Source organism: Protopterus annectens, chromosome 5.part1, assembly GCF_019279795.1.
Source record: "Protopterus annectens isolate FY-2018-M chromosome 5.part1, PAN1.0, whole genome shotgun sequence".
NCBI lineage: Eukaryota > Metazoa > Chordata > Ceratodontiformes > Protopteridae > Protopterus > Protopterus annectens.
In genome coordinates this window covers 627,162,578-627,178,610 of record NC_056736.1, presented here as the reverse complement: position 1 = coordinate 627,178,610, position 16,033 = coordinate 627,162,578, and the positions used below count along the sequence as shown (strand labels likewise).

General features: G+C 38.5%; 1 protein-coding gene across 1 annotated transcript in view; it reads left to right on the top strand.

Annotated features, from left to right (window-relative positions):
* The first annotated feature begins 11,378 nt into the window (after nt 1-11,378).
* Nucleotides 11,379-16,033, top strand: part of TEX26 (testis expressed 26) — a 551,340-nt gene continuing 546,685 nt past the window's right edge. The window contains exons 1-2 of the mRNA XM_044073242.1: nt 11,379-11,612; nt 11,767-11,980. Of these exons, the coding sequence (XP_043929177.1) occupies nt 11,562-11,612; nt 11,767-11,980 (265 nt within the window). The 5' untranslated portion in view covers nt 11,379-11,561. The remainder of the gene's footprint in view (nt 11,613-11,766; nt 11,981-16,033) is intronic.

Below are 16,033 nucleotides of genomic sequence, written 5' to 3'. Positions count from 1 at the left end.
GGCCTGGACTTCAGAGAAGTAGATACCAAACAGGAGAGGACCCAGGACTGAACCCTGTGGGACTCCATTTATGACTAATTGGCAGTCTGACTTGGAGTCAGCTGCTTTCACACTGTGGGTTCTATCTGTGAGCCAGTTTGCAATCCACTTCTGTTGGGGTTGATGCCAAGCTTAGTGAGTTTTTCTATGATTTCTGAGTGGGGAATGGTATCAAAAGCCGTGGCCAGATCAAGGTAGGCTGTATGAACCACCTTGCCTTCATCCATAGTTCTGGTGACTGTCTCAAAGACGTTGGCCAAGTTGACCAGGCATGATCTACCCTTCACAAAACCAAACTGTGTGGGATCCAGAGTTTGGAGATTCCCTATATCCTTGTTTATTAGGTCCATGATGATGTGTTTCATAGCTTTCCATATCAGACTCATCAGGCTAATGGGGCGATAGTTCCCAGGGTCTGTATTCGCTCCTCCTTGGTGGAGAGGGATGACTGTAGCAGTGCACCATTTGGCAGGGACAAAGCCTGAGGTGAGGCTGTGATTGAACAGGGCACACAGGTGAGGTGCCAGTTCACTCTGCAGTTCATGTAGAATACAACCAGGGATATTGTCAGGTCCCATAGAAGCTGTATTCTTGGCCTTGGACAATGCTGTTTTAACCTGTGCAGCAGTAATACTGGGTGCCTGGCAATCTACTGGTATTGTGATTGGTCCTTTGGCTCGGTATAGGAGGTACCATTGTGCAGTAGCTCAGAGCAAATCTGGGTATTGCCGTGGAGATTCTTTACATAACTATAGAAGGCCTTATGGCTGTCTTTACTATCTGCTACAATTCTGTTTTCATACCTAACTTTAGAGGATTTGATAAGGGATCTCAACTTTTTGTTGAGGCAGATAAGGGAGTTTTTCCAGTCTTGGGACTTCACCTTATTCCGCATCAGTTTCTTCCTTCTGTTGTAGAGTTTGTTTATGGCAGGGGACCACCAGATTGGCTTCCTTTTTTTGGAGGAGAGTGTCTTGGTTCTGTTGGGTATGGCGAGATCCATGCATTTGTGTACGTGTTCATACAGTGCATTGGTGTATGATTCTGCGGTCACGCAACTATTCTCCATTTGCATGGGTGACGTGAAGTTAGCCACCTCTGTTTTTAGGATCCCAAAGTTAGCTTTGGAGAAGTTTTTCATGGTGGTTACCTTTGTTGGGGGTGAGAGGGATGTGGATTTCCAAGGTGATTAGTTTGTGGTCATATCTAACCAGGGAGTAGCTGACTATTGGTGTAGAGCAACGGTCGCCCATGTTAGTAATGAGCAGGTCAAGGATGTTGCTACCTCTAGTGGGGGTAAGAATGAGCTGGTCCAGGGCATTGGAATTAATGAACTCCAGGAAACATTGGGCAAGTGTATTGGTACATGAGTAGTTTATCCAGTTAATGGAGGGGGTAGTTGAAGTCGCCTAGTAAGAGAGTGTTAGGTTGGACCCTAATATTCTCCGGGGTGCTTAGGAACGTGGAGTACGAGTCTTGGGGCATGGTTGGGGACCTATAGCAGGCTACGAACTGAATCGCTGTCTTACCCAATGTTAGCTGCACCTGAAGTATCTCTGATACATTATGTTGGGCTACCAGTCTGGAGGTGTGTGCGCCTTTTATGAATATGGAAACACCACCGCCTTTGGAGCTTCGGTCCAAGTTCTGGGGCCGAAAGGTGTGGAATGAGTTATAGCCTGGTAGTGCAGGGGTGCTTTCTGCTGCCTTGAACCAGGTCTCTGTTTTATATGGTAACAGCGTTATTTGCGAGACTGTTGAGACCAGTAGGAGACTGAATTCTTGTTGTGAGGATACATTTCTGAATTGCTGATTCAGATGTATGGGTGAGGAAGCATGATATGTTTTGTGCCCAGAATAGGGGGGATTAATATTTTTATGTGTGTTATATGTATATGTAACTTGGAGTTGAGAATAGGGTCTAGGCAATGCCTAAGATAACTGAAAGAGGGAACTTGTTTTAAAGGTGTATTATTGTGATCATAAATTGTAAGAGAATTTGGGGACCGTTACAGACTCTGTTTGATGGCAAATATCATGCTTGTTTTGAAAAGTTGAGTATAAGTTCTTTTTTATTCTTAACCCTTTAAATAAAGCACTGGAAGTGATTGCAGATCTTGTTGTAAAGTCGAATGTGACTCGTTTGAGAGGTAGAGGTCGACATCATCTGCATATAATAGAAGAGGAGGGTAAGGACAGTCAAGTGGAAGTTTGCTGATGTTCATGGAGAATATCAGGGTGACAAGAACAGAGCCTTCTGGAACACCTTTGAGTAAAGGGCAGTGTTGGAGGTTGAGGAATTATATGAAACTGTAAAATGACAATTGACAATTTCTAGTTCAGTGAAGTGGTGCAAAAGGGTGGTGTGGTTAACCAAGTGAAATGCTCTAGTTGTGTCTATAAATACAGCACTGGATATCATATCTTTGTCCATCACTATGAGGATGTCATCTATAAGTGACCATAGGGCTATGGAAGTGTTTCTCCCACACCATAATCAATGTTGTTGTGAGAGAGATGATATTTGGAGAACAACTGAATGAGTTGGAGGTTGATAACTTTTTCATTGATCTTGTAAAGGGTTAGAAGGATGGAAATAGGGTGAAAGTAGAACAGAGTGTAGAATATCTTTTTTTATTTGTGAAGAGATTTAACTGTTGTGGTTTTACAGATATTGGGCTTCATTTTACTAGTAAGGCAGAAATTGAAAATGTGTTGTAGGGTTTTATGATGAAGTCCCAAAAATGGAAGAACCATGGTTAGAGGTTGCTGTACTTGGTTGTCCATCTAGTGGAATTTGTTTAAGAAATGGAATGATGTCATTGATAACATTTTCTTGAAATGGAAGAGAGGGATGTATTCAGGTGGGTATGGGGACCAGAAGAGTAAGTTTGGATAGGTTCATGGAAGAATTTATGAGGTCAGGAAAGTGTTTCCAGAATTTTTCTGCTGAGAAGGTGGACAATTTGCTGTGTTGTGTAAAGCTAGTTACGCCCAATAAGGTTACTGACTTTCCAGATTTTTGGGGGCTGTATTTGAGTGAGTTTTGCAGATATACCATGGATTGGCTTTCATGTTTTCTCATAGCTTTTTAGCTGATTATGTAAATTGGTGAAGTTCTCCCTGTTTTATGGGGTATCAGTAGATTTCCATGAGTGCCAGGATTCATCCCTGAGTTTGAGGAGGACTTTTAGTTCATAGATTAGCAACTGTTTGGTTTTGGAATTATATAATCTTGAGATTAAGGCTAAACAGGATTCCTGGAATCATGTTAGTAAATTTGTGAAGAGCTCAGCTGTCTGGTTGGGATCTGTGGAAGGGAGAAACAGATTCCAGTCCATGGTTGTGAGTCTAGATTTGAGTTTGGAGATGTCAGCATGTGATTTAGATCTGAAATAAATAAGTTTAGGGCTGGTCTTAGGTGAGGGACATAAAACGGAAAAACTGATGTGGCATTGATCACTATGAGATGTGGAATGAACTGTGATGTTTGAGATGGAGATGGGATTTGTTAATCATTTATTTATATAATTTATTAATCCATTTATTTTATTTGTATTTGTTAACTATCACTTGTCTAGTCAGGAGACAATAGACAAGACTTTGTGAGTTCTGTTCAAGCAGCTTTATTATGTACAAACACATCAGGATTGAGGCTTAATAACTTTAACTTGGATAAACTTATAAACAAACTAGCTATTACACTCATACATGTTCACTCTCTGACTGCACTCTCAAAATGGCACTGAAGCTAGCACGTGCTGACTATTTATATGCATGTTCAGTCCTTGAAACGCTTCTTAAAGACACAACACACACACTCAATTCTACATCCTCCCTCTTTGAGAAATAAGTCATGCAGTGTTGATTACATTAATTGATATGCAATCAATATAAATAATTATTTGTCATGCAGTTATACAGAACTACATACATATATACAATTATGTCCAGGTTGCTGTGTATTTCACACTAGGTCTGGAAATACGACCAAATCGTGTGACATAGAAATAAGAATTAGATTTAGCAACTGGAACTGTCTCTGCTGAATGTTTAACTATCAGGACATCAGGAACATCATCAGGAATGAAAGTAGAAGTCAAGACACGTTCTGCAACAGGAACATTGTCTGGGTTGCTCTGAGATCTAGAGTCTGTATCACTGGAACAATGCTGAGATATCGATTCTGATACAGGAAGAAGATGTCTGCGATTTCTCCTGTATTTCACACCCTCAGATTCTATGAAGTAGGATCTCAGCTTGGTACATATACCTGTTACTTGACCTATCTGGTCAAAACCTTTCGCTGTTTGTATCCTCACTGTCTCTCCTTCTTTCAATGGACAAAGAAATCTGCTCGATTTATCATAGCTGGACTTCTGGAAGAATGCTTTCTGAATAGTTGAGCTGTAATTGTTCTGTTGTTCTTAGCTTTAGGCCACAGCAAACTAGAACTGATAGGCAATGTTGTTCTGGTTTACCTAGATAGACGTCTCTGAGCAGGCGATCCAAGTATAATGTCACAGGGTATATTTCTGAGATTAAGTAAATTCAAAAAGATTTTGGTATTGTCATGCTGTGACCTCTCAAGTAATTGCTTTGCACTCTGCACTCCGTGTTTAGCTAGTCCATTTGACTGTGGATTATACTGGACTACTAGTAACATGTACAAAGTCCCATTGCTTTGTAAATTTCTGAAACAACTGACTAGTAAATTGAGTACCATTGTCAGAAATAACTTTATGTGAACTACCATGGACTGAGAGATGACATTTCCACTTAGTAATAACAGCAGTGGACATTAGGTTAGGTAGTAAATCAGTCTTAAACCAGTTTAAATAAGAGTCTACCAAATAATGCTGATTGTTCCACTTGAATATATCAGTGGCTATTGTTGATCAAGGTAGTTCAGAAACTTGACTTAGCTGACGTGGTTGTTTTTGCAAATGCGGTTTAGTACTATTCCATACCAAACAAGAAGAAAGTACTTTATCAGTGTCTTTTGCTAGAGAAGGCCAAATTACTAGTCCTCTCGCCCTTTTTTTGGTAGATGCAGAGCATGGGTGACCACAATGCAAAATTTGGATATAGTCATGTTGTAAGGAAGCAAGAACAACAATTTTAGGACCTTTGAAAATATTGCCATCTTCCATCAACATTTCTGTAAGGAAAATAAGTTTGCATTTCAGGTAGTACACTATACTGCTTTGACGGCCATCCAACATTAAGGTAGTGGGTGAGCTGTTGCAAAATTGGATCAGTCTTTGTATGATCTCTCAGCTCATTAAGTCTTGTGGTAGAAAAATTATGCACTTCCATTACATCAAAGTCAAAATTCTCTGCGTGAAGCTATTCCATTGTATTTCTGGCGATCTGGATAAGGTATCAGCCAGATAAAAAAGTTTGGCTTTTGTATAGACCATTTTGAAGCTGTAATTTTTCAATATGAGCATCATTCTTTGTAATCTCGCTGGAGTTGAATGCACAGGCTTCTTTAAAATAGTAACTAGAGGTTAGTGATCAGTTTCAAAATGCATAGTTCAACCATAGATATAATCATGAAACTTTAAACATGTAAGTACTGCCGCCAAACGTTCTTTCTCAATTTGAGCATATTGCATTTGGGTAAGAGTTCATGATGCAGAGGTAACTGGTCTGCCTTCTTGAAGAATGACTGCACCAAGACCAAATTCTGAAGCATCACAGGAAAGGGTCACTGGTTTACTGACATATTTTCTGCTTAAGGTCTTCAAATGATTTCTGGTGCTGTTCCAAACAAGACCATGTAACATTTTTGCACATCAGCTCTCTCAAAGGTGCTGTCCTTTCACTGACGGCTGGTATAAACTTACCTAAATAGTTGACCATAACAAGAAAACGTTGTAGAGCTTGAATATTATCTGGTGTTGGCATCTAAAAAATGCCTGCTTGCTTGGACGGGTATGGTCTCAAGCCAGTGCTGGTAAATAAATGACCTACATATGTAACTTCTGGTAGTATGAATCTGCATTTTTGAGGATCGAGCTTTAAGTTCACATCACGTGTTTTGTCTAGAACTCTCTTAAGGTTTCTGTCATGCTCTGCTTCACCACTGCCTCCAACCAATAAATCATCTACTATTATGGTACAAGGATAACCTGAAAAAATTTGTTCCACTGCTTGCTGAAAAACTTCACTTGCAGAATTTATTCCAAATGGCATCCTTAGGAATATAATATCTGGCAAACGGGGTACTGAAAGTAGTCAGTAATAAGATTTGTGGTCAAGCATCACTTGCCAAAATGAACTTTTTGCGTGTAAGACAAAAAAAAACAGTGGCATTCAGTATTAGGGCTGCAACTTCTTCGACTGTACACACTGAATGATGTGGACTCTTCAATGCTTTGTTCAAATCTCTTGAGTCAATACATATTCTGATTTCATCTGAGCCTTTCTTGTGAGCTGCCACCATAGACAACACCCATTCAGTTGGTTCTGTAACTGGACAAATTACACCTTGCTTTACCATTTTATCCAATTGGGCTTTAACTTTATCCTGCATAGTTATCGGAAATTTTCTCGCTGGTCTGACCACTGAACTGACCACTGGGTCTCTAACTTCAGAGAATACACAATTGGAAGTTTGCCCAACTTGTTATCAAAAACATCAGCATACGCTGAAAAAATTACCTTAGTAAAATTGGAACTAAGAGATGTGCTTATATGATGAACGTCTTTGGTAAAAGAAAGCAGATTCATTTCTAAACTGTCTCTGAGACCCAATAATGACTGCACAGGCCTTTGGACTACATAGAATAACAAGCTGTAACACTTAGCCAAATAACAAGAAAGTACTACTGAGCCTTCAGTTTGAATTTCTTCACCTCCATAAGCAAAATGTTTCGCACAACTAGCCATACTGAGTTGTTCATTAGCTTTCAATTTAGCAAAAGTATCTACTGACATAACATTACACTTTCAACCAGTGTCGACTTTGAGCTTGGTTGATTTACCATTAACCTGGACAGTACAAAGCACTTTGTTTTTTTTCAGCAAATTCACTGCATCAACCTTTTCACCAATTACTGATACACCATCTACGTAGAAAGTAGACTGTTGCAATTCTACTTGATCAGTTTGCTTTTTTGATTGACCTTTATAACTGTGTGAGGTTTACTTGATTTGCAAAACTTTTGAAAATGATTACATTTTTTACACTTGTGGCATTGCTGACCAAATGCTAAGCATTTCTCTCTTTTAGACTCATGATTGGCACCACAGTTGTGACAGTTAGTAATAAAGCTGGATTTGGGTTTTGCTGACTCATGCCTGTACTGTACTGAGCATGCTCTTTTCTTAGACTTTGCTGGAAAACTACATGGTTTCCCTGGTGAACCAGTAGGGGCTGTAGCTGCCATGTGCTTAGGCCTCCTTCTGTTTGCCATGTGTTGCATGCTATCTACATTTGCTCTAGAGCCTGCTGAAACCATACTCTTATCAACTGCACGCATACTTGTGTGCCTTTCTGTAACTTCATGAATTTGATAAATGTTTATAGCTTTACTCACTGTCATGAATAAAATCTTTCTCACAGCAGCACTGTTAATACCACAAATGAGCATGTTCTTTATCAACTCATCTTTTAAGTCACCAAACCGACACATTTTAGCTTTGTTTTTCAGGTCAGTTATATAAGCTGCAAAAGTTTCCCCTGGTTTCTGATCTCTTATGTAAAATAAATGCCTCTGTAATGTAATATTTGTCTGGGGGTTACACATTTCCCTGAATTTGCACTTCAGATACTTGGGGTCTTCCCTTGATTCAACCTCTACAACAATATGATGGTTTTCACCGTCTCCTTCATATACTGCTGGTGCATACACAAATGAATGCTCTCTTTCAATGGCCTCTGACCCAGCTAGGTTTAGCAAAATGAATGCTCTGTTGTGTGCATCTTTGTCAGAATAAGCTGCTTGTATAAAAATATCGTACTCTTGCTCAAATATTCTCATATTCTCTGCAATATTCTGATCAAATACAAGTAGTGAAGGCTTTTGAAATCCGCCTACCATGTTAACACATGCCAGTGAATGGTTTTGTAAATATGCATGAACATACACACACACACACACACACACACACACACACACACACACACACACACACACACACACACACACACACACACACACATATACCAGAGATTTATGCCAGTGCTTGTAACTATGCCCAATAGCACAACAAGCCTCTGAATAACTGAACTTTGTGAAATAAGTCTCTGGGGCACTGTAATACTCTTAAAATCACTGTACTGTAAGAAATCACCTCTTAGTGTAAGAAACATTGCAACATAACTGCACTGTGCAAATGAACTGGGCAGAAGAAGCTCAGAGTAAGAAACATTTCGAAGTAACTACACTTTGCAAGTAGACCGTATACAGCACACTGAAATTTCTCCAAAATGGCAATACCTTGCTAGATAATTCTTTACAATGCAAGAAACACTCTGTAATGGCATCACTTTGTGAATAGACACACCCAGCATAAGAAACTTTTCGAAATGACTGTACGTTGCATACAAACTCTTCAGAATAAATGCACAGTGATAAGCACTCACTGTAAGCACTTTAACACAATTTGAGATACTTCAAATAACTCTAGTTGTGCCCTGAATACAATAAGAAGTCATAGTTATGCCAAAACACAGCACTTTGCCAAAAAACATGCAGTCGCCTTGCTTTATTTATGCTTAATGAACCCTTTTTATATCTGTTTTGCTCATTTAATCTCTTTTCATGCCCATTGTAATTTTCTTGTGCCCATTTTACTCTAAACATGCCCATTTTGCTTTAAACATACTCGTTTTGCAATTCCAAGGTAATTTTTGACCCTTTATGTGCTTTTCATAGGTTCATAGGTAGGTACTAGGCTATTGGCCCTAGGGCCTATATAAGCCTAGCCAAAAAGGTACCCTGGCTTTCGCCACCCATAAAAATTATTTTCCTGTGCCCTGTCGAGCAGAGCCACAGAGGTGATTCCCGGGGTGAATTTCCTATTTCCAATCCAATCATCAAGATTTTTCTTGAAGAATGCTAATGAGGAGCTTTGTTTGTTATAGACAGGTAGTTTGTTCCAGAGTATGGGAAGTCTCTGGGACAGGAATCTATCCCTCTAACATGTTCTGTTTATTGTAGATTATTTTCCAATAATCTTTTTATCAAATATCTTAATCTTAAACATTTTGTTTAATTAATAAGCCTTTTGTGCCTCTCGCTGGTTTAATAATGCAGTTTGTGGCCTTGTAATACTCAGTTTTATCTTTTTTATAAAATCAACTGTTCTTGCAAGTTTTCATTATCTCTGGTTCTTTTCTGGCCCTTTTTCATGCTTGTTTCTCTTAGTTTACCTTCACTGTTATCTCTGCACCTCGTAGGTCTGAATATCAATCTCTGGAATCCCGGTTCTGACACCATGTTGCTTGTCTAGTCAGGATACAATACACAAGACTTTGTGGGTTCTGGTCAAGCAGCTTTATTATGTACAAACACATCCAGATTGAGGCTTAATAACTTTTACTTGGATAAACTTATAAACAAACTAGCTATTACACTCATACATGTTCACTTTCTGGCTGTACTCTCAAAATGGCACTGTAGCTAGCACATGCTGACTATTTATATGCACGTTCAGTCCTTGAAATGCTTCTTAAAGACACAGCATACATACCCTATTCTATATTAACCAAGGCAGAGCATTGATTTACATGGATTTCAAGATGCAGCCCAGGTGGAGCCACACAGTAGGCAAATGGAGGCTATGGGAATAAAGCCATAGACCACAGAAATCACCTCATTAACAGCTCATGCACTTATTCTTCTGCACTAACTGCAGACATATCAGCCAGATATTATCACTGGGCTACATGATTTTCAGATACCCAGTATCTAATACTCATTGTTGAAACATGAGGTTTTGTAGGTCAAATCATGGCCTCAACACAAAATAATTTTCACTTTATTGCAACAAAGAGTCTCATCTGTATTAACAAGGTGCACAAAACATGGAGTCACAGTTTTCACCAAATTTAACAGTTTTCTTTTTCATGCCCCCCCCCCCCCCACACACACACACAGACCCAGAAGAAGCAACCCTTTTAAAAGCCTGTAAATCCCTCTCTCCCCAATCCAGCTCAACATGTGTGACTGTGGCCAATTTATAAACTCATATATTAAACACAGCCTGCCCAAATTTTACCGCAGTGATACCCTATTCGCATACAAACCCTTTTTGACCATAAGTATAAAGAACTGTCAACATTGCCCTGGGTGCTAGGGAGGCTGCCCTTTACACCACAGCTCTAACCATAGCTCTCAACCTCTTAACAGAAATTTGGACACAGCCAAAATTAATGGGGGACAAAGTCCCAAAAATAGGGACATATTTTAAATATTACTCATAAATGTAGAAAGTTGCTAGTATATTATTAGCAGGTATTTTCTTGAAGGACATGAAATCTGAAATTATGCAGAACAAACCAAAAATATGAGGTAAATTTTTCGATTTTCTGCTAAAATTTGGACAGTTGAGAGGTACGGCCATAAATAATATAACTATCCTCCGAGGTTGCACCATTTTGGGTAAAAGAACCAAGTCAGTGTGAGAGTCCTAATCTTCTCACCCACCTATAAAGTTGTTCTAGAACCAGACAAAGTTGGAAATACTGCCGTTACATGTTCTTTTTCAAGAATTCTTTTAGTGCCTGGAAAATAAATGCTAGCTGCTGCTTTTGCTACGAAATTATTTTGGAATACACCATTCTAAATTCATTATCTGTATCGTCACATTTTTATTCTAGGAACAATGTTAAAGCATCTTGGATAGTGATGCATGCCTCTCAACTGTCCCTCATATACTTTCATATTTATCCCTTATGCCTTGAAAAAACTAGTTTGATTCTCTGGTAAATCATTAAATGTTCTGTTAACTAAGTGATTCTGCGTAATATTTTTTTAAAAAGACTTGACTTACAGTCCTTGTCCCCAATTACTTTTGGCTTTTGTCCTTGAATTTTAACAAAGCCGTTGAGCACTGTTATCTGATGACCGAATGCAACACTTGGCAGCAAAATGACAATCACATACACGTTTTTAATATTTAATGCTCAGTATACAATATAGTTTAGACTCGGTACAATATTCTGCCATATCACCGTGCCGAAGGAAGCCAGACGACACCACTAAGGTAGTTTAATGAATTCCAACCCCACCCCTGCCTAGTTCGTGCAACAGTGCTCAGTAAAAAGTTCTGAGTGACTGGAACACTGTTCCAAAGCCACTTTACGGCCGCGATCCCAGCTTCCAAGTTCAGAAACCATGTGCCTGGCAACCAGACGGTGTTCCTTGACAACCAACAGCAATCTTCCATCCCTCTTCCTGTAGTGGAGAAAAACAGAAACACGGGTGTTTAAACTTCCCCAAAACACATCCTCCATAAATTTTAAGAAGAAACTATTGAGTTTAAAACATATTTATTGTATCCGAAAAATGGGCCACTGTGTACGGACAGGACCTAGACGATATGCCTTCTCGCCAGTGGTAAGTTGTATGCCTGCAGTATTTAGGGGTAATAAATAGAGCTGTTTGGTATGGATCGCTATCATTCGTTCTCCACTCTATCTATTCCCTGAGTACACACTTTGTAATTTCTTCTTCCATAAACTTTTTAAAACACTATTTTTCTGTGTTACAGTTGAACAACGGTGGTGTTAATCAATCTGGTAGAACAAGCGCAAATGGTTCAGAACAACGGTGTGTGAAAGAACGTAAGCCTGCATCAGCATGGGCAGATTGTGTTAGCTGTCCGTCTGCTGCCCTATTGCCTTCAGAAGGACTGGAGAAAGTCCATCTTCGTCAGGAGAATGGTGTCACTGCCAGAAGAGCAAAAACTGCCATGGCTGTGTTAGGTAAGGGTGTTCTGTCCTACTGTTTGTTTATTTCTTTCAGTTTCCCATTTCCTTTTTGCCCATGTGTTTTTTCCTTTTTATTTATTTATTTTTAAAACGTGATTGCGTATGGTAGCAATCGTATAAGCATCACTAGACAGCAGAATTATACTGAATATGAAACCATCTGCAACACTTTAATCTATATTATTCAGTTTCATATGTAACATCTTAAGTGTCCCGTGAGACATTCTTCATTGTACCTTGACAAAGTTAGTGCTTATGTCACCCATTATATCCACATGTACCCCCATTTATTTAATCATACATGCATCTTATTTGTATTTCTACCTCCTAGCTACTTAAGCCACTACTACTGCCATAACAATGTACTCAAGCTTTAACAGCAGGATGATTACGGAGAGCACGGGAGCATGAGTAAGTCGCGTTCAAGAATGAAGATCCCAGTATTGCCTATATTACTTCCAACACCAGTAACACTTGGGAAACATGTTTTATTCTACTTAAAATGTTTTTAGAACATCAGCATGCATTTTACGAACATTAACAAGTATTAAACTCTAAGGTCTAACATTATTTCCCAAAAAAAAAAAATTTCCATGAAGGGCAGGGCAAAAATAGAAGGCAAAATCACAGAAGTTGAAAGTCAGTGGTACAGGCTTTACAGTCAGTGAACTAGGAAGCTCTAATGTGTGACACTGACCAACTATAATTTTCATTTGTTTACCAGAAAAATGAAACATTTTAAGAGAGACGGGAAAATCAAGGTCGCTCTGCAGAACAGCCATAGACATGTTTGCGTTTCGAGTGAAGGATCATTTAGCATCTGTACTTGTTTGCCTTTTCGGCTTTTCCCGTTTAGGGGTCGCCACAGCGGAACTCCGGTCCGCTAATGATTGGCACTTAGCAGTAGATTTTTTTTATGGTGCCGAGTTGCCAGCCCAACGCCCAACCTTCAGCGAAGGCACGCCCATTCACGCATTTTTTTTCGGAGACGCCTCGACCGAGGGGAAGACATGCAGACTATTTTTTTAAAAGAACTCGTTTGCTGTTTTTTTTTTCAGAAAATACTTTTTTTTATAAAATACTGTTTGTGATAAGGTTTAACTTGTTACAGCAACAGCGAGCAGCTCTCAAAGTGTGCTAATTTTGTAACCTTCTAAGCAGTAGGTAAACACATATTGCAGTCCGGTGTTCTCCATTATTGCCAAAAGCAGCACAGCCTCTACCTTTCCATTCTATTCCTATCCTAGTTTTCCACAACATACTTTGTTCATATCAGTTGCAATTCCTTTTTAATTTTTGCTTTTGATCACGTTGGGTTAACAACTGCCTCCTTTACCGTTAAGGTTGCTAGATTTAACCATTCCTTCTCTGCATACAGTACCTCCTTTCAATTGGTTCACTACAAGTATTCTCACCCTGTTCAAAAGGATAAGCACTTTGACATTTTCCTCCTCCTTCCAACCTACTTTCTATTGCCAGGAGGGCAATATGCCTGCTCCTGGGTAGTTTTTTACTAAATGTATCCTTCCATTCCACCGTGCATTACACCAGATATGTTTCATTGTTACACTCCCAAAACAAATAGATATTTCCTGCCTCTTCCTCTTCACATCTTCAACACTGTCCATCTCCCATATTCCAAATACTCTTTAGCTGCCATGGGGTTCTGAACCATCTGTGGATCCACCTCATGTATTGATCTGGCACTGTTAGGGTTACCACCTGTCCCACTTTGCGAGGGACAGTCCCTCTTTGGGCAGTTGTGTCCTGACAAAAATATTAAAAATGGCAAATGCCCTGAGATTGTAGGACATAATTATGTCCTATATTGTATGTAATAGTTGCATAACACAGTTATTCTGTATCTAAAATACCTAAATGTTATAAGAAACAGAATAAGTAACTAAAATGCTACAAGAATAAGCTATTATGTAGGCAAAAAAAGTTAAGTTCTATCCTTTGTACTGACCTTGGGTATGTGTCGACCTGTAAAATTTGATGTTTGTCCCGGAAATGTCCCACTTTGGCCATTTGAAAAGGTGGCAACCCTACGCACTATATGTAATACCTTTAACAGAGTTATTCTCTTCAGTATTCCCTCCATCTTTTCATCTGTGTTTCATCTGTGTTTTCTTAGGAAAAAATATGTATTGGTTACTTCCTTGCTGTGTTTCTGCTGTCACCATCAAATATACGCATTCCAGCAAAGAGGCTAATCATCTTATATCTCAAAATGTAGAGATGTCTTGTCTAGAAATATGCAGGAAAACAGATGCCTCAGAATGTCTCTTCCCAACCTGTTCTAGTCACTAATGTAATCTAAATGCTTTTCTTATATTGCTTTGAAGATTGCCTAAAACAACCCAACATAATGCCTGTTTTGAATATTATTTTTTACATAAATGTTAGTAAATGATTAACGTGCATTGTTTTGTTTACAATGAATGGCTTTAACTCTTATACTAACTGCTGTATTTACCCTTGTGTATAATTACCTGATCCTCTGCTGGGAGTCACATGGAACTAGTAGTCTCTGATAGTTTAATTCTGATATTTATACTTTTTTATTGCCAAAAATATTACAAACAAAAACCGTAAGCATGTAGTCAGAACAGCTGTAACATGCAAACATTTGATAAATATTGAACAATAAAACAGTAGGTCAACTATAGCATAACACGTTAAAACATTGATTTTCTTTCTAAAATAAATGTATGTTACTAAGAACACTTAATACAATGCTTACTCATAAAGTAGCTTTTATACCCTCTAAATTTAAGTAACTTGAGTATAAGGGGAATAAGAATAGGAAGGGATGGGTACTGTAAATTCAGATATATTTAAGTTAATGAAACAGCAGCACCATTCTGATTTTATTTTAGAACTTCAAGATGAATGTTGTACTCTTTCATCTGTCTTACTTCCTTTAATTTTTGTTCCATTTTGTTGCCTTCAAACAAAGCCACTTGAGACAGCATGCAAAACAAGTAATTCCTTGCTAGAAATTGTAGAGCTAGAAAACTTCAACTTCTAGGATAAGCTTGCCAAATTGCCCTTATATTCTGATTCTTGTGGGTTACTTGAACTATTTCTGGTCTATAAAGCAATACTAATTGATTGTACCTGGAAGTATATATCTGGAAAGCAGGGTTGTGGATCCTAATACTGTAACGTTGCAATGATAGGAAAAAAAGCAGGACTGATAGATTAACAATTCCTTTCAAGATAGTGGAATGGAACAAGCTTCTGTTTACAGTCAGGAAAAATCATTAACGTCTCTCAAAACATTTTGATCCAAATATGTTAAATAGATGATATCAACTAGAGATTATTATAAACAAGCTTCTTGAAAACATGCAGGCTGCAGGCTTAACATTTGAACCTGTGAACCCATGATTGAGCTACTTAAATTGAAAGAACTTCTAGTTTTAAAACAGGCCAAAAATAAATTTTCTGCAAAAATATTTACTTTTTTTTTTATAAGTAATTCAAATTGCTGTCTGATATTAAAAGTATGATACACCTATAAGCAGGTGCTACACCTATAACATTCCTGCTTAGTCCTTGACAGATGAGAAAACAGAATATGAATACAAATGCAATAGAGTATTTTTGTCTTTTAACCATTGCTAATGATACAAGTGCTTTTTTTGTTTGTGCTGAGAGTTATCAGTCGGCTTGATAGGGCCATTTTAATAGTCTCCTGTTTTATTTTCTGTGAATGTCAGAGAGTTTTAGTCCAAAACAGTTGGTTTTAAGAACATGCTTTAAATTAAAAACAAAGCTTGCTGAAGTTAAGTTTTCATATATTAGCCTTCAGTCACAAGTGACAGCTGCAGATAGAATTATTTAACGTGTTAATATACTACTTCCCTCAGAGTAAGCTACCTTTCTGGGTTTATGCGTGCACGCATGTGCATGTGTGTGTGTGTGTGTGTGTGTGTGTGTGTGTGTGTGTGTGTGTATAAACTGCAAGAAAAACCCAGCCAAGCTAGAGTTTTCACTGTGTGATAACATAAACCTCCTGTAATGGAGGCGCTTGGGATA